The sequence below is a fragment of the Perognathus longimembris genome, chromosome 1 (genome assembly GCF_023159225.1).
Source record: "Perognathus longimembris pacificus isolate PPM17 chromosome 1, ASM2315922v1, whole genome shotgun sequence".
Lineage (NCBI taxonomy): Eukaryota > Metazoa > Chordata > Mammalia > Rodentia > Heteromyidae > Perognathus > Perognathus longimembris.
Window position 1 is genome coordinate 108882392 of NC_063161.1, and position 25670 is coordinate 108908061.

The following is a 25670-nucleotide window of genomic DNA, read 5'->3' on the forward strand; positions in this document are numbered from 1 at the left end:
ATTGTATTTTTAAATTTGTGTTAAAATACAAAGTGTGAAGGATATCATTACCACTCTGATGACAACATTCCAAGTTACTGTATCTTCTTGCTTTGTAGAGAGGGAAAAATGAGTGACAAATCACATTGCTTGCTATTGAGGCAGCTCATTAATAATGGGAAAGAAAACCTAACTATGCACATTTAACAGGTCATATACTACCATTTTAATTTACAGAGAAAAAAGAAGTGTGGACATAAAATTTACCACAGGTAAGTATCAGAATTTGACTTTATTGAGTAAAATGTGGTAGCAAAGATGTTGACTCATTTTATCAAATCTACACATGCTATCAGAAAGAAAATAGGTTGTGCAGTCAGCACAATCTAAGTCACTTAAAAATGCTTTCTTATTTGCCATCATCAGGACATAAAAAGTTCCATGAAAGTGACAAATGAGGGCTGGGAATGTGGCATAGTGGTAGAGTGCTTGCCTAGCATGCATGAAGCCCTGGGTTCGATTCCTCAGCACCACATATACAGAAAAAGCTGGAAGGGGTGCTGTGGCTCAAGTGGTAGAGCGATAGGCCTTGAGCAAAGAAGCCAGGGACAGTGCTCAGGTCCTGAGTCCAAGCCCTGGACTAGCAAAAAAAAAAAAAAAAAAAAAAAGGGGGGGGGGGACAAATGAATTGGGAACATCTTTCAAAGAGAAGTCAATGTCTTATTTATTTTTACTTCTGGATTCTTCATTGTAACATCTGGTGAAGAATAGGTGCACAGAACATATTCAACTATATATGATAGGTTTTCTCTTTAGATGCAAGAAAATTCTTTTCTGGTACTTGGGTTTGAACTCAGGAGCCAAGTGCTTGCTTAAGAGTCTGCACTGTATCATTTAAGTCATACTTCCAGCTGGGCTTTTTGCTGGTGACTGGCAATGGAGTTCTGTGGATTTTTATGCCTGGTTGGCTTTGAATAGTGATCCTATAGTGTTCAGCCTTCTGAGTAGCTAGGATTACAGGTTTGAGGCTCTGGCACTCAGCCGCAAATGATGTCTTTAAATTCTAAAAATAGAACTGTATGATATACAATAACACTCTTGGGCATACATTCAAAGGAATTTAGTCAGGATACACCTATGTGTGTTTGCTAAAGCACTATTCATAAGTGCAAGCTACAAGATTAACCTTCAGGTGATCAATGGATAAAGAACTGTGATATAAGATGGGCTCTGGTGTCTCCCACCTGTAATCCTATCTACTCAGGAGGCTTAGATTTGAGGATTCTGGTTCAAAGCTAGCTGAGGCAGGAATGTCTGTGAGATTCCCCCCCCCCCCCCCGATCCTGGAGCTTGAACTCAGGTCCTGGACACTATCCCTGAGCTTCTTTTGCTCAAGACTAGTGCTCTTATCACTTGAGCCACAGTGCCACTTCTGGATTTTTCTGTTTATGTGGTACTGAGGGATCAAACATGGTAGGCAAGCACTCTTCCAGGGAGTCATATTCCCAGCCCCTCTCTAAGACTTTTTTTTTTTTTTTGCCAGTCCTGGGCCTTGGACTCAGGGCTTGAGCAGTGTCCCTGGCTTCTTTTTGCTCAAGGCTAGCACTGCCACTTGAGCCACAGCACCACTTCTGGTCGTTTTCTATATATGTGGTGCTGGGGAATCAAACCCAGGGCTTTCTTGCCACTAGGCCATATATTCCCAGCCCTTCTGTAAGACTCTTATCTCCAATTAACCACCAGAAAACCAGAAGTGGTGCTGTAGTTCAAAGTGGTAAACTGGTAACCTTGAGTGAAGAAGTTTAGGAACAAGTCCTAGGCCCTGAGTTCAAGCCCCATGACACATACATAATGGAGCATTATTCAACCACAAAGAAGAGTGAAATCATGTGTTTGAAGGAAAATGGACAGAACTGAGGGTCACCATATTAGTAAAATAAGGCATTCTCAGAAATAGAGGCCACATGTTTCTCTCAAATGTGAAATGTAGACCTAAGGTACATGCAATTGTGAGACTAGGGAGACATGGAGGAAGGAGAGGAAAACAGTGGTGTGAATAATAGTGAAATGCATTGTGTCTATGGTTGAAGATGGCAGAAGAAAACCCATGGAAAAGTAGCAAAGAGGGCTGGGAATGTGGCTTAGCAGTAGAGTGCTTGCCTAGCATGCATGAAGCCCAGGGTTTAATTCCTCAGCACCACATAAACAGAAAAAGCCAGAAGTGGAGCTGTAGCTTAAGTGGTAAGAGTGCTAGCCTTGGGCAAAAAGATGCCAGAGACAGTGCTCAGGGCCCGAGTTCAAGCCCCAGGATTGGCAAAAAAAAAAAAAAGAAAAGAAAAAATATTGAAGAACAGGGGAGAGAGAAGGAATGTGAAAAGTGAGTAACAGAGGCTGTTAATTGGATCAAAGTACAACATATAAATGTGTTAATGCCATAGCAAAATCTCTTTTTACAATATACAATAATTTTTAACAAAAGTACTGTTTCTAAAATGTATCTTGTCTTTCAGAATGAAAATAATGTAACTCTTTATGACTTTGGTCATCATTATGAGCAAGTTAATTGTAAAATAAATTAACTTGTCATGTTTTAAGACAACGACCCTGTACTAGTTAATAGGGTGTCTATTTATCTGTCTGTCTGTCTGTCTATCTATAATACAGACTATATATGTATTCCATCTCTATTCGTAGATTAAATCATTACTATCCTTTCAGATTCCTAAGATCAGCTTTTGTATGTTTTAAAAACTGTCATATAAAAAATCGGTGTTTCATATTATTAATAAATTTACCTTATAAATCTACTGTTCTAACTAAAAGTAATTGTGACTGATTACTTGTTAGATTATATCTAACACTGAGTTGAAGCTAAGGTCAAGAATCTTTCCTGACCACTGATGGAATCATGAAGAAAAAAAGTTATTAACACTGACATTAACGATTTCCATCAAACATGAGTCTGAATTATAAGTATAGGATGTAATAGATGTAGTGTATTTCACTGATTTCCACCTAACTTTCAAAACATCAACTTGTTTTGTTTTATAATAAATTGCTAGGAGTGGACAGAATGAAATAACAGCCATTAGCAAATAAGGGATTATTTAAGGGTTTTCAACCTTAGTACAACTTACAACTGATACTCATGGGCAAATGATTCTTTGTTGTGGTGAAAAGCCTTATACAATTTAGAATCATTACAATGAGGATGTTCAACAGTAACCCTGGTCTCTAAACATTACATTCTAATCTGACTCTACAACTGTGACAACCAAAACTTCTTCAGACATTGCTAAAAGTGCTGGGGGTGAGGCAAGACAGATAGGGTAGTGAAAAGATCATCCCTCGTTGATAACTAATGCGTATAATTTATAACTGCAAAAAGAGTTACTATCTCTGGTCTAACTTAAGAGAGATGCTCATTGTACTACAAACCTAAATTCCTTTAACAGCATATTAGAGCTTAATTTCATTCACTTGAAATTATAATTGTTTTGTTATATTTTTACATGATATAATCATGTTATTGTTTTGTATTATGTAAAATTTATTTTACAAAAATATTTTATAAATATTTTAATATGCTAACAATGACCCACTGATATTTCATTTTACCAGTTATATAATATTCTACTGTATCAATATTTATGGTGGCTAGTTATCACCATGTTGGACATATGAACTGCTTCCAAATTTTCATTATTAGAAGTAGTCTGCTAAACACATCATGTTAACTTTTATAAGTGTGTGTGTGTATGTGTGTGTGTGTGTGTGTGTGTGTGTTTGAGGAACGAAATGTGGAGAGTAAAAAGTTTAATGCTACTGGGTGCTTGTGGCTCATGCCTACAATCCTATCTACTCAGGAGGCTGAGATCTGAGGATCAGGGTTCAAAGGCAGCCCAGACAGGAAATCTGTGAGATTCTTATCTAAAGTAGAAAGTTTGAAGTGGTACTGTGGCTCAAAGTGGTAGAGAGCTGGCCTTGAGGGAAAGAGCTCTAGGATAGTGCCCAGGTCCAGAGTTCAAGTTCTACTGCAGACCGAAAAAAAAAATTAAGAAAGTCTCATGAATTTTTCTGCCCAGGCTGGCATCAAATAGCAATCCTCAGATCATGAGTAGCTAGGATTACAGGTGTGAACCACACCTGGTGCACACTTGAAATAAAATCTTTTTGTTGTCAAATTTTTATTTTCCTTATATCCACTCTACACGGTTCTTTCTGTATTGAACAAAACTAAGACTTGCTTGAATATGTGAACTATGATAAGAACTAGGTTGATAAAACAAAAAGCTAAGAAATAAAAGCTAGATGAGATCATTTTTTTGCTGTTCATAGGTAATGAATTCTGGGCTCTGTAGCTCAAGGCTAGCACTCTACCACTTGACCCACAGGGCCACTTCAGGCTTTCTGGTAGTTAATTGGAGATAACAGTTTCATGAACTTTCTTGCCCAAGCTGGCTTTGAATAGCAATCCTCAGATCTCAGTGTCCTGAGTAGCTAGGATTACAGGCACGAGCCACTGGTGCTCAGATTTTTTTTTCTATTTAGAAAGCAACAGTGTCTAACAAATTCAAATAAAATAGGAGTAGAAAATATTATCAAGATAAATAGCAGTCTATCTTTCCTGAAAGCTAATAACTTTATTAGAGTAGAAAGGATATTTTCCAAATAATTATGCAAAACACAAATTTTATCTCAACATTAAATACAGCACTATAGGACAGAAAGGATGTTGAGTTACTCTTAAATGAACTGATAGGAACCATCAAGTAAGACCAAGCAAATTGCTTTCCTCTCTTCATATTATTAACCATAAATGGAATCAATTATCTTTCAAGAATGAACAAATACTCTATAGAGTTTTAAAAGACTGTATATTGAGGCTTGGAATGTGGCTTAGTGATAGAGTGCTTGCCTAGCATGCATGAAACCTTAGTTTTGATTTCCTCAGTACCACATAAACAGAAAAAGCTGTAAGTATTGCTGTGGCTCAAATGGTAGAGTGGTAGCCTTGAGCAAAAGAAGCTCAGGGACAGTGCCAAGGCCCTGAGTTGAGGACTAGCAAAAAGAAAAGCAAAGAAAAAGACTGGGTATCTTCCCACTGCAATAAATAGTTCAATGAGAAAAACCTCTGAGAAATTTAGAGATTTCTAATGTAAACACAGAACTGCTCTGAAATATAAAATCTATTAATTTTTTTTTTCTGTGTGCCAATCCTGGGACTTGAACTCAGGGCTCTGGCAATGTCCCCAAGCTCCTTTTGCACAAGGCTAGATTCTACCACAGTTCCACTTCTGGCTTTCTGGTAGTTTATTTGAGATACAAGCTTATTGACAATAAGAGTTTTCTGCCTGAGCTGGTTTTGAACCATGTTCCTCGCATCTTAGCTTCCTGAATAACTAGAATTACTGGTGTGAGCCACTGGTGCCCAGCAAAATCTGTTAATTTTTTAAACAAGAATCCAGGTGCTAGTAGTGGCTTATGTCTGTAACCCCAGCTAAATAAGAGGACAAGGTCTAGAAGATGGTGATTCAAAATCAGTAGAAAATTTCCTGTGACTCCATCTCCTATTAACCAGCAAAAAGCTGAAACAGGAAGCATAGCTCTTGGGGTAGAAGTGCCAGCCATAAGCAAGATCACTAGGCAAGAATGAAAGGCCCTGAGTTCAAGTCCCAGTATTGGCACACGCGCATGCACACATGCACACACACACACACACTCCAAGAAAATAAAACCTTCCCCCCCGTACAGGTCCTGGGGCTTGAATTCAGGGGCTGGGTCTTGTCCCTGAGTTTTTTTTTCCTTAAGATTAGCACTCTACCATTTGAGCCACAGCTTCACTTCTGGTTTTTTGGTGGTTCATTCAGTCTCATGAAGTTTCCTACCTGGGCTCACTTCAAATGATAATCCTCAGATTATCCCCATGAGTAGCTAGGATTATAGGCCTGAGACCCCAGTGCCTGGATAAAAGCAATTTTTTAAAATGGAATGTTGGTCTAGGTGAGAAAATGGGATCAATTATTCTTCCTCATCACTTTGGTAGGAAAAACTACCTGGAAAGGCTTTGCAAAAAAGAAGCCCCCTGAAGTGGCTAAGTATTTATATGAATCTGTGTTAAATCTCTATTCCCTGTGTGATTTCTAGCTTCAGTAATGACATTTATGACAACAAAATATTTGAATGAAATATATATTCTTTCAATTGTTTGAGATATGAATAATGAGGAACAATTTAACATTGACAGTAATATTATATTAATACCTCCTTTATCTGACAGTAGTGAAAGAAGCCTACAAGAAAAGGAGTAAATCAAAACTGTGACCACTATCATTTAGTTCATACATTTTTATCATTAGTAAGTCCCTTAGGTCCTCACTGAGTCAAATTCTAGTAAGCATAGTTCCCTGTTTTCTTAATCCACAGAACACCAGCTAGGGCAAATGTACGAACACACATGATAGATGACAATTGACAGACAGCCTGGCAATGAAGAAAGACAGAAAAAAAAAAACCCAAAAATACAAACAATGCAGAAAGGCAGATAAGTTCTCTATTAAATGCATAAGGATTTTAGTAAAAGTTTAAATTTCAGTTATTTTTAGAAAATTCAAGTAGAACACCTTAACAAATAAATTGGTATTCAATATTAATACAAATATACCATAAAGTTAATTCTTATTAACTAACATCTAGCATACTCAATATTAGGTTGTGTAACAAATAAAGAATGAAATAAAAGCTGTCTATTTGTTTTACATTGTGAGGCCATTTCACTGGTTAAGATAATCTGTTCATGTAAGTCTTTTAGGCAGTTTACACTGAGGTGAAAAAGGTAAAGTATTTATATTTTTGCTTCCTTTTACTTTTCTTCTTTTTGATACTACAAAGGAAGTGGGATGCTTAGTTGTAATTCTACTTCATCAAGGGAAGTGTGGTGAGTGGCTTTATAGAAAAATCACTAGAACTAAAGTCATTTTTCCCCTACAATACATCCTATAAATACTTATATCAACTATGCTTAAAACCATGTATTAGAAACAAAATATTCTAATTTAAAATACAGGGAAAATTAAAGTCATGCTTAAGTGCAGCATAAAAAAGATTGGACAAATTTACTTGACAGATTCTTTTAATCATCTAGCTAAACACAAGTAGCTTCTGTGAACAACTATATGTCACACCTTGATTTTTAAAAAAGACTACTCTTTCCTAGTAAAGAAATTCATTTTTACATACTTTATGAATATGTATTATTAAATACACTAAAAAAATCTTTTGGCTGCAAAAAAGTATTCTCATTACCTTTTTTTTGGCCAGTCCTGGGGCTTAGACTCAGGGCCTGAGCACTGTCCCTGGCTTCTTTTTGCTCAAGGCTAGCACTCTGCCACTTGAGCCACAGCACCACTTCTGGCCATTTTCTGTATATGTGGTGCTTGGGAATCGAACCCAGGGCCTCATGTATATGAGGCAGGCACTCTTGCCACTAGACCATATCCCCAGCCCTCATTACCTTTTTTTAAAATCTTTTGTGTATGTGTGTGGTATTAAGGATTTAACTCAGGGCCTCACACTTGCTTGCTAGGTGGGAAGGCCAAGCTTCTGGTACTTTTTTGCATCAGTTATTTTCAAGGTAGGGTGTGGCTTTCTGCCTGGGTCAGCCTGGGCTTCAATCCTCCTACTTGTGCTTCCGTATGTCCCTGATGATGACAAGCATGTGCCACTGCATCCAGCCATTGTGCTTTTCCACATAGCTCAAACAATAGGCATATAACATTGTGCCCAATTATTGGTTGAGATGGGGGTCTTATGAACTTTTTGTTTTGGCTGGCCTGAAATGCAGTTCCTACCCCTACTCCCATCTCTGACTCCCATGTAGCAAGGATTACAGGCTTAAGTCACTATGCCCAGCTCAGTAGTAGTAAATTTTAATCAAACATCGAATTCTACATCAGGAGATTGTCTAGATACCTACAGCATACATGAAAACATAAGGGTTTAATAAGGGTTAAAATAATTTCTAATGCAAATATTTCTAAAATATACATTTTCCTTCATTTTCTCAGATGGCATGTTGAAGATTTTCTTGCTAATTATTTACCGTCACTATGAAAATTACTTCTTAGATCCACAGCAAAACTCTGAGTAGTGTCACATGTGAGACTACTGAAATGTTTAAGGTTCGATTTCACTTCAGTATTTAAAAAAATTAGTAGGTTGTACTTTTATGGTATTTCAGTCTCTTTCCTTCATTTTGCTATCAGTAAGTTTTTCCAAACAAATGACTACTACTGTTTCTGATATAAAGCTTGCTGAATCACTAATTGTATTTAGTACATATTGTTTTTAATAGATTACGGGCAAAGTGTTCCATGACATTTCTAAGGCATAAAACAGTTTTTTTTCTTATTGTGATCTTCTGCTATGACTATCCTAGACATGTACTAATTATTCTCTATGAGGGATGATTTTCTTCAATGTTTGAAGTCTTCCTAATAAGTAAATTAGTGTGTAATTGTGTTTCAAATCTGTGGCATTACCCAACTATAAATGCTACTTGTACGGCTATTATTCATTAACTACGTAACAAAAGGGAGCATTTTACCAAGCTGGGACAATGCATATACTGCTGTCATGCTACAACCTTTCAATAGCATTAAAAGATAAATAAAAATAAAAGTAAAGATTATGAATTTAGAATAGTGAAAATTCTAAAAAGCTATCATTATCTAGGGCCCAATTAATTAGGTTACATATGTTTTTATGTTGCACTTAATTAAAATTGAATGTTAGTGTGGCTATAAATTTCCATTAAATACATGTAATTATTAGTTCAGAATAGTAATAATTAATTCAGAATATTTGTAAGAAAAAATTACTAGTTAGAAAACAATGAATATAAGGGAAATATCTAAAATTATACTTGATATAAGCCAGGCAAATGAAATTAATTTTCTTGCCCATGGCACCGTGTTTGTCTACTAAAAGTGAAAACTAGACCACACAGGAGAAATAAAAGAAACAATGTTTCTATCGTTCATGGCAAATTTTCATATAATCCTTGAGAATAAGGTTTTATAAAGGCTTTAGAAAAAAAGCAGGAATAAATTTTAATGCTGATAATAATAGATAGAACTTTGGGATTAACACCTACCGATTTTTTTCTACTGTTTTCCAGATCTTTGAGTTCATTCTCGATTTTTGTGATTAATTCCCTGAGTTCATCAAGATTAGTGCAAATAAGCTAAAATAAAACACAAAAACACAGCTTGATAACACATAATATAAAACACCCAAAACGTGGTAACAGAAGTTGTTTTAACACACACTGAGTTCACAAATATTTTTCTCTGCAATAGTAAAGCAAGGAACACTCCACAGATACATGTTAAGAGGTATTCACTTGTTATGATATATGAACTTCAGTCTTAGTATAAAATAGGGAAAAACTTCAACATTGGTGTTCTCATCCCACATTCCCACCTCGTATAGTTTGCTTTACAATTCAGTTATTTCTTAATGTTAACTTTCAGCCCAGAATGACAAAGATCTGGAAACTCACCCTAGATATCACAGGTAATTCAATCACCTTTAAGAAGCACTTCATCAGGTAGTCTCCTAGGAAGTGAATAAAGGCACCCCTGGAAAATTGTCATTATCTCTTTGCTTTGGTGTACTGATTACATAACTTAACAAGTCTTATTTATTAATGTTGGATGTGCTAGCAAAGAAGGACTGCAACTATATGTAATAGATTTCAAAATATAGATAAAATTAAGTACACATGCTTAAGATGAACATATCAGCTTTTTAAACATTTGTTTTTCAGACATGGTTTTGCTATGTATCTCAAGCTGACCCTGAAATTACTATGTCCCTATTCCAGGCCTTTCACAACACACTGTGACTAGAAGTATACATCGCATACTTGACTAAGCTTAACAGCTTTTAATAAAATCACCTTCACAGATAGGACCTATTTCATTCCATAATTGTGTGGCTCCTTTTTAATATTGGTAACATTGGCAAATGTCCAGAATAATTGGTTTTAATTGGCTTGTTCAATTGCTAGCTTGGTTTAATTGCTAAGATTTTGTACAGTGAAGTCTTAACAACAATAACATTAACTGCGTTTTAGTTCTTAAAAAATTACAGCTTTTCCAATGAGTTCAATATATTAAACTTCTTTATCAAAAATAAATTAAGCTATTTAAAACATGAATTATGAAAATGAAATAGAAGACTTCTGAAAGAAAAATTTTGTCTGCGAAAAGATGAAAAGTTTCAGATGAAGTGCAAGTCTTGCAGTTATGCTTATTACATTATTAAATACTGTATTTACAGATTATCAATGTGATTAACTTTTATTAGCCCATGTCTGTAAGGGCATTTGTTTCCTAAAAGGCATACATCTTTAATTAGAAGAAACAAACAAATAACATAAAGGTGGATTACCAGAAAGTAATTCTTAGTGTTCATTAAGTAAGAGAAATAGGAGACAGGGAGTTCATTTAATTTTTGCTTGACAAAAATGACAAGATGGTTCAATGAAGTAGAGTAAGAAAAGTTATCACACATTATAATTAGTATTAACAATCGTGTATTAGACATATCTATAGAACTTCAAACTCAGAACTGACAAAGTAAGGAAAATATGTACTTCAAGTTAAGCAGTTTCAGCATTGGAAATGTAGCTCAGAGTAGTGCTTGGGGAAAAAAGAAAAACAGTTTCAGAGTAGAAAGCAATATACAGCAATATAGTTTGAGAATAAACTAATATTAGAAATCATATATCACAATTTGCCGAATTTGGTAATGAAGGAAATGCTGATGGCCAAACAGTAGCTGGAAAATCATTGCCTCTAAAACTAGATGTGTTCAGATTCTGTGATATTTATAAGACCAGAGAACAATGCTAATAACCTTACAGCAAGATTTTAGAAAGTGCTTAGTGAAGATGAAGAGTTCTTCTGACTACTATGTCAAATTTGTTTCAGAATTTGCAATGTTTATACACATGATACATATACTCTATCTCCCTTCTCACTAAACTTAATATTATAACACAGACTTTTCAGTTGCATATATGGCAAAGCTACAAGGAATTTTTACTTTTATATTAGCTATTTCACTACAAAGAATAAAGGTATATATTTTGCATGCTATTTGTAGAAACCTGCACAAACAATGAAGGTAAATCCCCCTACAAATATATTCTAAAATTTTCTTTAAGATCTTGTGTGTGTGTATGTGTGTGCATGTGCACAAGTGTGCTAGTATTAGGGCTTGAACTCAGGGCTTGGGAACTGCCTTTTAGCTTTTTTGCTCAAGGCCAGTGAGGAAAGAGAGTTTCACTTCTAGCTTTTTTTTTTTTTTTTTTTTTAAAACTTCAGTTATCTAACTGAAGTTAAGAGACTATGGGCTTTCCTGCCCAGTCTGACTTTGATCCACAATCCTCTGATCATAGCTTCTGAATAGCTAGAATTATAAGTGTGAGATATCAGTTCTTCACTAATCAACAAATATTTACATTCTATCTAAAGGAATAAATGCAGTGGAGGTAAAAGCATAAATGATTTCAACAGCTTTAAGAGGTATATAAATTAACACTTTCAAGGGACTTAGTAAGTTGTACTAAATTCATGCTTCTCAAACCTCAATGCACATAAGAATTTTATGAAGATCCTGTTATAACAACCCCTTTTTTATTTAGAGTAGATCTCACATGAGACTTTCTTTTCAGCATTGCTAGTAAGTTCTCAGAAATAGTCTGCAGATTATACTTTTGAGTAGTGTAATCTAAAAGATTAATGTCCAAAATAGGGGATAGCACAGTGAATTAAACACTGTAATTAAACAGATAAATAATCCTTAAAATGAATGACGTAACTCTTAACTACAAAGTCTGATGAATTTGAAAGCCAGAATATCTTTTATCTTATACCTAATATGTAGAATCAAGTTGAACTGCTAGGTAATTAATTCTGGACTAGGACACAATTAATTTACACTCATCTATGTCATAAACAACTCTATTTCCTTTGTTTTTCAAAGACTTTTAAACTGAACTCAATTTAAAATGGTACTCTAGAAATAGAATTAATTCAGTAAGTAATGTTCATCTTAATGAGAACAGGGGCATTTTGAAACCAAAAAAAAAAACAACACCTTAAACTTCCTTCTTATTAGCTTGAATTTGAAAAGTATACCTAAGGTATAGGGGCCATACAGGGGTGAAATAAAAAGGCTCCACAAAAGCTTCAATTACAGTCAGGTCACAAATTTAACATTCAAGAAAAAACATCTTCTTGTCATAGTGCAGAGACTGTAAGTTCCCCAAGAAATCACTTTAAGGCTCTCATACTCTTCCTGATGTTAACCATTCACTTGACACAAACCATGGCACAGCTACAAAATTACAGATCTTAGCGCTATAAGGGACCAAAATTAAGTAACTTGATTCAAGCCTTACCTTAGACTAAAAAAGAATATCTCCAATTCAAATACAATCTAATTAAAACTAATAAAGGAACATGTGATGATATGCTAGTAGAGAAGCCACAGTATCTACATTGCTCCTACCATATCATATTCTTTAAGGGGTCTTTCTAAAACAAACTTAAATTAAATGTGGTAAAATTTTAGGATATAACATGAAATAATGATAGTGTTTTCAAAAGAATATAAGGTAGTTTGTAAAAACAGAAACTAGATATAAATTATATTTAAAAGTAAAAGGAACTATCCTGAAAAGTTAATATAACAAGTCCAAGCAAAATAGATTACACTAATGTCATTCTAATAACATAATCTATAATTTGTTATAAAATTATAAGCAAAACAATAAATGCATGGTGTACATCAAAAACTTACACTGCATTTAAGCTAAAATTATATTAATCTTGTTAAAAGTCCTCATTTCTTATAATCACTGCACAAGCAATAATGTCTACTTCAAAGCCTGCAAAGATCATTTCTCATAATGAAAATGAAATAATTTTGAAAAACAAGTTAACAAAAGATTTTTCTTTCATGTACTATTTAAAATATTAAAGAACTTTAAAAATCAGTGTTGATTAAAGCAACACAAAAAGCTTGAAAATATTCATTTTAAGAGGTAGCAATTCAAAATAATGACTTACTTGGAAGGTTCTGAGCACAAAGAAGTAGCTAGCCAAAAAATGAATTTCAATTTTAGTCTCAATTTGTTACACTGGGGCCTGTATTTCTTACTCCTTAGTCTCTGCATTGGTTGGATAAGTAAGTAAGTTTTTTCAGGGATATGTGAAAAAGTCTTAATTTTTTGAAAGTGCTATACTAATAATATGTCTGCAAATAAATTCTTTTGCAAATTAGTTTTTAGAATAAATCATACATATGAATGCGAACATTACCTAGGTGGGTTTTTTTTTTTGTTTTTTTTGGTTACCAACAAAAATAATGCTGTGGTAACTAAGACTACTAAATTTATTTTTTAATTATCATACTGGGTTTTTCTAATTATTTTATGGTTATTGTAAAGGTGATGTACAGAGAGGTTACAGTAATGAATATATTTCTTTTTGAACAGTGTCACGCTTTTCTTTCTTGTTTGTTTCGTTGTTTGATTTTCCATTACAGGGTTTGAACACAGGGCATAATGCTTGCTTAGCTGGCACTCTACTACCATATGAGCCATGCAGGTGTTGGCCTTTTCTGGATCTCTGGGAGACAAAAATCTTATGCACTATTCTGCACTGGCTGGTTCTAAGCAGTGATCTTTTGGATTTAGCCTCAGTAGTTAAGTTTATAGGTATGAACCACTGGTACCTGGCATTGTAGCCACTGGTTGTGGACACTCAATGTGTTTAAATAATTCTAGAACTTTCTACCATAATTTTGTACAAAAGGAGAATTTATATATTAGACTTCTCAAATCTTAAACAAAAATGGCTTTTACAAAAAGTTAACTTTATTAGGAAAACTAACATTTACTGTTCTCTTGTCTTACTTATAATAATATAAAATTGATACAGAAAAAATAATTTAATCAGTTTAACAAAATCATGTTATTTGATATAAATGCTTAAATAACTAATATTCTAAATATTTAAAGTAAGTATTTACTATTTTTTGCAATTTCTTTTTTTTTTTTTTTTGCCAGTCCTTTGGACTCAGGGCCTGAGCACTGTCCCTGGCTTCTTTTTGCTCAAGGCTAGCACTCTGCCACTTGAGCCACAGCGCCATTTCTGCCCATTGTCTATATATGTGGTGCTGGGGAATTGAACCCAGGGGTTCATATATTGGAGGCAAGCACTCTTGTCACTAGGCCATATTCCCAGCCCTATTTTTTGTAATTTCTATTGATAAAAAATACTCAATAGAACTTCCTTACATGCCACATATATATCCCCTCAGAACACTAAAGTAAGAATAAGACTAATTTTTCACTCTGGGGTTAAATATCCAAAATTTATTTTAAGGTTTTTAGTTGCTGAAAAAAGTGCTTGGTCAATAATACTTGCTCTTAAGCTGATTACCAATTGATTTTCTTACTTGTAGTGTTGTATTTTTCCTCAGAAGTATATGTTTATTTGAAAATAATTAATAAGAATAGCTAAACCATAAGCTTTATAATTTAACCCTATCTACAAAAGTAAGTAAACTCAAGGTTACAGTTAGTACCTGAAGCCTCATTCAGGATGCCTTGTTCACCATGCAGATGACTTGTACCCATCTAGACTCACTGAAAAAAGGTCTTTAGAGGAGGGAACTCAAGAACCTTCATTTTTAATAAAAGCATCTGATTATTTTTGTAATGTTTCAGGTCTGACAACAAATGACACAGCTATTAGGAAAAAGAAGTATAGACGCTGTTAGTCCCTTTATAATGCATATGCACACACACATACACACACGTGTGTGTACTCACAAATTTAATTCACTAATGTCCACAGTATATACCTTTAACAGTAGAGGGATTATTATTTTACTTAAACTAAGAGACATTACATGTATTTATAAACATGAGTTCTTTCTGAAGCAAGTATGAAGGAAAGATTGTTTTTTAGTTTTTAAAACGTTAACAAATATACTGTCACAATAAAAAGTAGTTGAGGTCAAAACAGACATCTTTTAAAAAAGTTATTAGTGCTTAAAAATAAACTTCACAATTTAATGCCTTAAGTGTCTTTAAGAATATTTTCTACAAATTTAATTTTGGTAAACAGCTTAGATTTTACATAGGGATTTAATATTTATGTATCAATACTTTTCAGCATTAAGGTATTTTAAAAAAGATAACCCAAAGAAGATATTCTACTTATATAATTCTAAGAAGTATTTTCATGCTTAATACCAGAAATGACATTAAACTGTGATGCTTAAAAAAAAAGCAAAAAACCCCCAAAACTTAGCTGGGTGGTGGTGGCTCATGCCTGTAATCCTAGCTACTTAGGAGGCTAAGATCGGAGGATTGGAGCTCAAAGCTAGCCCCAACAGGAAAGTCCTAAGACTCTTATCTCCAATAAACTACTCAGAACAAGTCAGAAGCGATGATATGGATCAAGTGGTGGAGCGCTAGCATTCAGTAAAAGTAGCTCAGGGACAGTGTCCAGGCCTTGAGTTCAAGCTTGAGGATTGGCAACAGACAGACACACACACACACACACACACACACACACACACACACACACCCTTGGGTAAACTGGGTTACTTGTGGCTGACACCTATAATCCTAGCTACTGTGGCAGTTAAGATCTGAGGACTAGGTTTGAAGCCAGCCTAGGCAGCCAAACCCATGAGATTCTTATCTCCAACTGATCATCAGAAAGCCAAAAGTAGAGGTGTGGCTCAAGGGGTGGTGTGCCAGCCTTGACAATAAAAGACCAGAGAGAGCAAAGGCCCTGTGTTCAAACCCCGGGGTGGGGGGGAAACTTGTATAAAATGAGTAATTTATAAAATCTAGGATGAAAAAATATACTATTATTACAGTATTTGGCAAGAAAAAAATTCACGAAGTGGTGTTCTTACATATGAACAAAGCTTTAAGCTTTACAGTTTGCAAAGTTCATTGGTGACTATTATTATCTGTATTCTATTAATACATTTGTTTGAAGTAAATGACATATCCCATTATGAGGTCGTTGTCATTTTCTGAATACCATGGTTTGCATACTATAAACTAGTTATAATAGTTCTTGTTTTCAGGACAGTATTCCCCACCTTCCCTATAAAAATACATACAGATACACTGCCTCTACCAACCCACACTTAAGAACCAGGAAGGGAACTTTATTTATTTTGAACGGCTCAATCTAGCAAAACATGTACTTTTGACCTTAAATTTCTGCAAGTGGTAAGCAAATGGTCAATAACCGACTAAAACTATCATTTAAAACAGTGTTTTACAAAATTTTTATGAGCCATAGTCAAAAATACACTTTATAATTCCTTTCATTGTATATATACATACAAATAAAACTGGTCTCATGAAATAATGTATGACTAAACATATTCATATAATATATGTGACACATTACATGTGATATGCTGATGATTTCCATTTTTGTTTTGTTAGCTTAAAAAAGAAATATTGGCTATGCAATCCATTGAAATAATATATTATTGATACCATCTGAAATTGTATAAAACACTGTATGCAGTTTATATTACTATTGCATGTAAAACTCCATCCACTAATATAGCAATAGAAAATACTAGAAACAGGCCAAATCTTAACTAAGATATATTATTTCCAGGACTAATGCTTTGAAGAATTGAGGGAAAATGAGTCCTAAAAATAGTGAAGGGTGGTATGACATCAGTAGAAGCATAATAATATAACATTAGAGTATTTGTCATGTTACAAACAATGAACAGTAGAAAGATGTCCTAAGTAAACCAAAATACTCTTGACTACTCTCTATTATACATATATATTATATACATATAAAGAAAAGATTTTATAGAAATGTTTGCAATGCATCTTAAAAATGTCACTAGGATACTCTAAAATACCAATAAAAACATATCTTTAAAAATGTATTTAAAAATATTTTATTTTTAACCAATTAGTCACTTCTGCCATAAAGGGCTTTTTATTGAAATAGATGCCCCCATGTTTTTTTGGATATATGTAACTTTACATACAATCAGACTATGTATTATAAACGGTTTCACAGTTACTAGTCTGTGGGCTAGACATATTATTACAAAAAGTTTTAAAGTCAGTCAGTTTCATTTGAAGAAAACATATTTTATGAAATAGAAAATAAAATATTTAACCAGGACAAGATTGCTTATTCACATTATTAGCTACAAACAAACAAAAGTTTTCACATATTCATATGTTAGTACATCCAATAATGTTTTTAAGAAAAAAGTAATTGGCAGTACATACTTTTTTGTTTATAGAGACCATTTAACTTTTACTTAATAATATTCTTTCATGTACATACATATGTAAAAGAGAGAATTATATATAAATATATTTCTGTTATCCTATTAAACTGCTTCTGCAAAACTCAGTTCAGGTTAGCATATTAAAAACCCAGGTTTTTTGACTACCAAGAGACAAAAACAGAGGTTAAAAAATCATGAAATTCTGGCAGACTGGCTAAATTTGTGCTTGCAACGAAAAATAACATTGTCAGAAACATTTCAAATATGAGTTAGTTTCTTGAAGTTCAGCCTTAAGCAATGAAGTACACACAAAACCAAAAGATTAAGCTAAAAAAAAAAAAGAGTTGAAAAATTTACCTGAAATTCTGGTACAGCAGGTGATTTTGTGAGAGTTTTCCTCTTCTTTGTGATTGCTTTCTTAGATATGGATTTTTTTCCTTTAAAGATTAAAAGAGAAAAGCTTTATTAATGCTGTTTCCAGAACTTCATTAACAAAAACCAAATTATACGGAGCCTTGAAAGTTAAACTATAACTAACAGATGGCGGCTAGTGTGAGTCAAATAAAAATGATGAATCAAAACAAGCCCCAGAAGAGCAAACATTAAACTATACATGTAACAGACACATTAACAAATGCCAACTTATTTATGTAAGAAGCAAACTATTATAATCTTTAAAGTGTGTTGTATATGTTTCAGAATTTATTGCAATCAAATCAGGCAAAAAGCCATACTACTGCTACTCAGTTAAAGTCAACATTCACAACTAATAGTAAGATCACATGGGGGAAAAAATCCTTACCTGTAACAATGACTTCTGCAGTCAGGAATTTGTTTTAAGAACTGTATCTAAAGATTATTGCCTCTACTCGATCTAATGTGAAAACACCCTCAGTAGCTTAGGAAACAAGGATTTTTTTTTATCCCTTCAGCGCTGCACGATGCTAATGGGCTGCCCACGGCAGTTTTCAAAATCCAAAAGTTTTAAAAGAAGATAAACATCTGCTTCTAAGTGTACCTGGTAATTTGTGCATTCAGAAGTCACTACGAAAAATAAACATCATATTCTTAAAGAAATCCAATTTGTAGCATACATATGCAACATTATCTACTTCTTAGTATTTAACTTCATAAAAATAAATCTTCTATTTTTAGTAAGGAATATATTAAAAATAGTTTTTGTTTGTAATGAGCAAAAAATCAATTAAATTTATTTCTGTTAATTACTCAGTAAATGATAGATATAGGACACTTAGGGAGAAAATAAGGAACTATAAATGGACACTGTCTTCCAGAGTTCACAGTCTATAAAGGCATATAAAGTTAATTTAAATAATTCTATATTAATTTAGGGTTTTCTTTTGGTACTGAGGCTCAAAAGGCCTCATAGTTGTCATGCAAGTATTCTACTTCTGAGCTGTTTGTAGCCCTTCTATATTAATTTTGAACTAAAAGCAGCATACAAGCTACTATTTTTTAAGTGAGAAAATGAGTAAAAGCATAAATTCATTTTGCCTAGTTTTAATGCTCCTTTCTAAACATTTTCCTAAGTAGATATGATCTCAAATAAAAAATGTTCAATGTCTTATATTTTATTAAACCCAGCTGACAATTTCTGCTAACAATATAATTGTGGTTACTTTCTATATTCCTTAAAAATTTTTTTTGTTTTGTTGTAAATCTTATCACTGAATGGCAATGTGGGTAATTTCTAACTTCTGGTTCAATAAAATATATCTAATATGACTACTGTTGTAAACTTTGAGCTGATATAGTTCATGGTTAAGGTTCATATAGGCTTTAATATCTTGTCTAATAAGTATCAGCCTGTTTTCAGAATTATTTTTTTTAATTAAAATAAAATGATCCAACATACTTTTCTTATAATTATTTGCTTCTGTGTTGACACTGTACTTACATAACAGTACTGCCACAGAAATAGGTAAATAGGTGAGTTGCTTAAACAAGCAATAGGAGAAATGATTATGGTATGTCTCTGATAACAGTAGCTCAAGGTGACTCATAAGCATGTGTCTTTTTTATATGCGTGATCATTTTTTAAAGTTAATGGGAAAAGATTCAATGATTTGCTAAGTAATTCTGCCATCCTAGAGGTTGAAAAGTTCTTATAAACATAGTAATTTAAAGGAATGGTGATTTTTTTACTCCCTCCCCCCATACTAACTAACTTAAAAATAAAGCCAAAACATTTGAGTCTGCATTTATTCAGACACAAATCACCCTTTGCAATTCCATGCATTTTATATTATTGCCATATATCTCTCGTACTAAATTCTGTGAACTTTAGCAGCCACTTTATTTGAATAAATTAAAACCCTTAAGTGGTTATTGCTTTCTTCTGCTAATGCTTAAATGCTATTAAGTTACAGGATGTAGTATTGTGCTTATTATGTAGTGATTTTAAAACTGAGTTTGGGAACCAAACTATGTGAATATGAGTATTTGTTTTAACTGCCTACTACGTGCATGACCTTAAGCAAATAGTTCTATTTCATTGTGCAGGGTCTTCATCTGTAAAACAAAAATGACAGTACCTTCCACTGTGAGAAATAAGTTACAACATACAGAACTGTTAGGCATGTGGTGATTGACCACTAATAGTTCTTTTCTGCTTTAACTAAGTGAGAAAAATCATAAGCCAACCTACTCTAAAAAACCTTCAATTTTTTTCTTGAATCTATTGGTTTTTGGGGGTTTATTTTTGCCAGTTCTGGGGCTTGGGCTCAGGGCCTGAGCACTGTCCTTGGCTTCTTTTTTGCTCAAGGCTACCACTCAATCACTTGAGCCACAGCACCACTTCTGGCTTTTTCTATATATTTGGTGCTGAGGAATCGAAGTCAGGGCTTCATTTATGTAAGACAAGCACTTTACCTCTAGGCTATATTCTCTTGTATTAGTTCTTATTCATATGTCTATTGTGACCTTGCTCAAACCAATGACTGTAAGACTTGTTATAGAAAGTAGCTAATAATTATTTACAATGTTCCTCTTCCTTAATATGTTGTGAATTATTAATGGTAGAAATCACAATTATTCACTAAGTTCTGAGGAGTGATTCTTAAACACAAGCACCCTATTTTCATCAGAAATTTTGTTAGTGTAATGATAAGAAAATAATGATTCATAAGTCATTGTAAGAACAACATGGACCATGACTTAATTAATTTACTTTGTTTTTAGTGGTATTGGTGATTGAACCTAGAGCCTCAAACATGCTAGAAGTTCTCTGCCATTGAACTATCTACCTTTTTATTTTTTCTTAAGACAGGGTCTGACTAATTTGCACAGGTTGGCTTGGAACATTAAATCTTTTTGCCTTGACCTCACTAGTAGGTGGGATTTCAGGTATGGAGCACCATGCCAAGCTTAATTTACACTATTTACTAAAGTTTCAAACACCCCTCTGTGTCTTAAGAAAGGTTGGCACCCACATAATTATGAGACGGCAGAAGTAGGTAGTGGTAGTGAAGGTTGTTCCTGTCAGCCAGTGGATGTAAGGGGATCTAGGAAGTGTTACAGACAGTACTTGCATAGCCAGTCCCTCCAGAATGGCTTAGCAATTATGACATGTTATGGATAAATGAGTGCTGAAGAAACAAACCAAAGACCCACAGTATAGGTTATCCTTAATTTTGGTAGACCATGCTTTATGGATAACCTTTCGTTTTCCCCAAAGGGCTGATATATTTCAACATTTTGAAAACATTTGTGTTAACTTTTGAATTGGCAGATGTAACTTGACCAACTATCCTTTGGTACCTTTCAATAAAATTATTTTAACACACACACACAAGTTTCACAAATGATCCAAAACTGATTGTAACTATTAACAATTATTGAGAGCCTAATTTGTGACACTTATTAAAGTCAGTATTATAAATTATTAATTACTGAACTGTCAAAACAACCTTCCAAGGTAAGTAATACCATATTTTTAATATGAGATAAAGATTTAAAAGATTAATTAGCTTGATCAAGTATTACACAGGAAGAAGGACCTTCTACCTGGAAAGTCCAAGCTCCTTCCATTATGCAATTCAGCCTCACATAAATCAGTTACCACTGACTGATTGACGGATTTATTGATTGATTTCGACAATATGCCAGGTTCTATGCATGCTAGATTTTATCTCATTTTTAACTAAAAAACAGATTAGAAACACAGAAATTAATAGGTAATATGTAGCTAATAGGCACTAGAGCATATACTTCAAACTAGAGCTTTTCACTTCAAAACTGTGTTGTTTGTTGATATAATATTTCATCCTTTAAGACTCTTTTTACTGGGATAAGATCCACTTTTGGTTGATTTCATAGAATTCCTTTTGTTTAGAAGATTTATTTACATGTTGACCATTATTTAATAATTTCAGTCTATATCCTCAAGAAAAAACAATTTGAATGCAAATTTCCTTATATCCTTTGTTAAAATTAGTGCCTACTTTTAAAAAGTAAATATTATTTTTAAATGGAGCATGGGATACAACAAAACTACAAGCTGTAATTTGGCATTATGCCTGCATTGGGGAATATATATATATGTGTATATATATATATACACATATACATATATATATATATATGACAAGTTATATACTGCCCCCCAGTGGGCTCCCATCCCTAACTTCCTAACTACTTGTGCTGAACACATTCTGGGCTTTTCTCCCTTTCCCTAAGTCATCTTATTTCTATAAAATAAAATATAATTGTCAAGGCTGTGTGGAAATCATGTCAGTTTAAAACATACAAAGAATTTGAACAATAGTGCTTTAAGTCTTCCACCATTCTTGAACTAAGACATTTTGGGCAAAAAGTGTCTACTTGTATCTGGGAGAATGTACAAAACTATTAATATACTTTAATGATAAAACTTAGCAACTAACATTGCAAAAGTAAACCTAGGCTGGGTGCTTGGTGGCTCATGCTGTAATTCTAGCTACTCATGAATTCTGAAATTCAAAGGATTGAGTTTTTTTTTTTTTTTTTTTGGCCAGTCCTGGGCCTTGGACTCTGGGCCTGAGCACTGTCCCTGGCTTCTTCCCGCTCAAGGCTAGCACTCCGCCACTTGAGCCACAGCGCCACTTCTGGCCATTTTCTGTATATGTGGTGCTGGGGAATCGAACCTAGGGCCTCGTGTATCCGAGGCAGGCACTCTTGCCACTAGGCTATATCCCCAGTCCCAAGGTTTGAAGCTAGTTTGGGCAGAAAAAAGTTGAAGAGATTTAATCTCCAAAATAACCAGCAAAAAGCAGGGCTGGAAAGTGGGGCTCAAGTGGAAGAGAAAGCAAGGAAGCCAAGCAAGTGGTAGGCCCAGAGTTAAAAACGAGTACAGAAAAATAAATAATATTCTCAGGCTAGTTTAGGAAAATGATATCCAGCCAAGGTGCTGGTGGCTCAGGCCTGTAATCCTAGCCACTTAGGAGGCTGAGATAGGAGTACTGCAGTTCAAAGCCAGCATGGGCAGCAAAGTCCATGAAAACTGAAAGTGGCACTGTGGCTCAAAGTGGTAGAGTACCCCTGAGCAAAATAGCTCAGGGACAGTGTCTAGGCCCTGAGTTCAAGCCTCACAGAAGGACGGAAGGAAGGACGGAAGGAAGGATGGAAGGATGGAAGGAAGGAAGGAAGGAAGGAAGGAAGGAAGGAAGGAAGGAAGGAAGGAAGGAAGGAAGGAAATTATTCAACCTAAGAAGGATAATTATAACTAAACACATAACACAGTAACTGAGGCACAAAACTCTAGTTTCTACAATCTGAAAAATATACTCAATACTACAGAGATGAAGGTGACTATCATTTTCAATTCAACTTCCCTTTCCTTGGTTTCTTATTCCATTTATTTAATTTACTTTGTTTGGCTAGGTTTAAACTTAGGATCTTGAGCTTGCTAGGTAGGCACTTTATCCCTTGAGCCCACACCTCCAACCCTTTTTGCTTTAGTTATCATTCAGATATGGCCTCCTACTTTTCAGATTGTGATACTCATACCTACATCTCCCTTGTGGAAGGTAAAAAGGGGTACAACATCATGTTCCATTTGTTTGTTGAGATGGGTTTTCAGTAACTTTTACCTACTTGGCTTTGAATGAATGGTCCTCCAATCTCTGTCTCCCAACTGAGAGGTTGGAATTACAGGCTTTTGCCACCAAGTTTTCATCTTCTTATCTTCTAGCTAGTTTCCCTTGTCTATCTTTAATCCTTAACCTCTTTAACTACTCAAAGATTTCCACTTCAATGCTATTTTAGATTTAATCTATGTTTTAAAATCTGCCTAATATACCCATTACTTGTCTTCAGTGTTTTACTTTTATGAATATTAACAAGTTAATGGATAAAAAGACCATTACTGGTAAAAAATCCAAAGGACATTTCTATTACATAATGAATCCAGAGGTAAAGCCACAGAACGGAAGCCTAAATTGAAGTCTAAATTTGATGCTCTGTTCGTCTTAAGCTAATATTTTCATTGGATAGAAGCTTCTGGGATGTTCTACTTCTAGGTAAGCAATTTAATTTTAATAGTTGATTTTCTTTCTGTTCTCTTTGCCTATGAGTAAATTTCTTTTTTTTTTCATTTGTTTGTTTTTTGTTGTTGTTGGTTGTAGCACCTGAACTTAGGGTCTGGGCGCTGTTCTTGAGCTTTTTGCTAGCAATCTTCCACTTTGAGCCACAGCTCCACTTCCAGTTTTTAGGTAGATAATTGGCAATAAGAGTCTCACATCCTTTCCTGCCCGGGCTGGCTTTGAACCAAGACCCTCAGATCTCAGCCTCCTGAGTAGCTTAGGATTACAGGTGTGCGCCACCAAAACCCAACTGGGTAAATTCTTACACTGGCAATTATTTGCCCTTATTACATCCTATGATACTTCTCAGCATCTTATTTTTCCCTTTAATTCAGAATATTCAATTTTCTGTCAAATTTACCACAATGTCTTTCTCTTTGGCAGTACTAGGGCTTGAACCTAGGGCCTTACAATTGCTAGGCAGGCACTCTACCACCAGAGACATAGGCTCAGCCCTGTTTTACTTTATTTTTTTAGGTAAGGTCTCTTCTTTAAACTGGGGACTGCCTCAGCCTGAAATCTTCCTACTTACTGCCTCCTGCTATCACAGAAATGCCCGCTACATGTAGCTTATTTATTGAGATGATGTCTTGGTAACTTTTTGTTCAAGGCTGGGTTTGAAGTGTTATACTCTCAATCTCAGCCTCACAAGAGTTGGAATTACAGGTGTAAGCCAACCGATTCCTCCTATTCTAACAGGATAATCTCTTAAATCCAGAATTTCTCATGTCAATGTGATAGAAAGGCCACATTTTCATTATCTGGATTTAAATTTCTTTTTTCTAGTCATCATCTACATCTTCATTTAAACTCTACCAACTTGTTTTCATAGTTCTTGAAAAGCATCCTAATTATCCCCATATCTTTTCTCCTAATCTTTCCACTTACTGTGTGACCTTGGACAAGTAAACAAATCCCTTTATACCTTAGAGTAGCATTTACATTTTTTGTTTTAGAAAGATTAAATGTTTAGAACAATGCATGGTACACAGAATCATTATGTATCAGTACTTTTTTTTGGTCAGTATTAAGGGCTTGAACTAAAAGCCTCAGGCTCTCAATGAACTTTTGCTTACATTGGTGGCGCTACTATTTGAGCCACATCTACCCTTTGAGTATTTTGGTTAATTGGAGATAAGAGTCTCTTGAATTTGTCTGCCCACAATGTCTCCAAGCCATCATTCTCAGATCCTAGCCTCGTGAGTAGGTATGAGCTATCAGTGCCTTGCTTGAATATTAGTGCTTTTAAAGGGAAAAACAAGAGATTGAAAAGGACATGAGGTATAGTCCATTCTTTTGCTCTTTTATAATCCTGGATTCTCCACTTGGTGACTCTACATGTTTTCTCCAAGAAGATACACAATTAGGTTCTGTAGTCATACCTAGAAATAAATAACCCCCAAGGACATACTCATCATCACTCAAATAGCTTAGAACACCTTAATTTTTCCACTAACTTTTTTTTGTTGTTCTAATTTTTCCAGTACTACTTTGCTTAATTATAACTCCATGATTTCCATGTTATTAAACCATTTTACCTATCCAGACCACAATATTCTTCAAAATCCTTCTTACAAGAATAGAGCATGATGGGGGTGCCTGTGGCTTACATTTGTAACCCATCTACTCAGGAAAATAAGATCTGGGGATCAAGGTTCAATGCTAGTCCAGACAGGAAAGTCTGTGAGATTTTTATCTCTAAATAAACAGCACAAAGTTAAAAGTGGG

General features: G+C 34.4%; 1 protein-coding gene across 2 annotated transcripts in view; it reads right to left on the minus strand.

Annotated features, from left to right (window-relative positions):
• Kiaa2026 (KIAA2026 ortholog) overlaps positions 1–25670 on the minus strand; it is an 83990-nt gene that overhangs the window by 19129 nt on the left and 39191 nt on the right. Inside the window, exons 4-5 of one of the 2 annotated variants that reach the window (XM_048346359.1) lie at positions 17719–17798; positions 9134–9223 (exon numbers count right to left, since the gene is read on the minus strand). In XM_048346359.1, the coding sequence (XP_048202316.1) occupies positions 9134–9223; positions 17719–17798 (170 nt within the window). The remainder of the gene's footprint in view (positions 1–9133; positions 9224–17718; positions 17799–25670) is intronic. The other variant, XM_048346429.1, reaches the window with a different exon arrangement.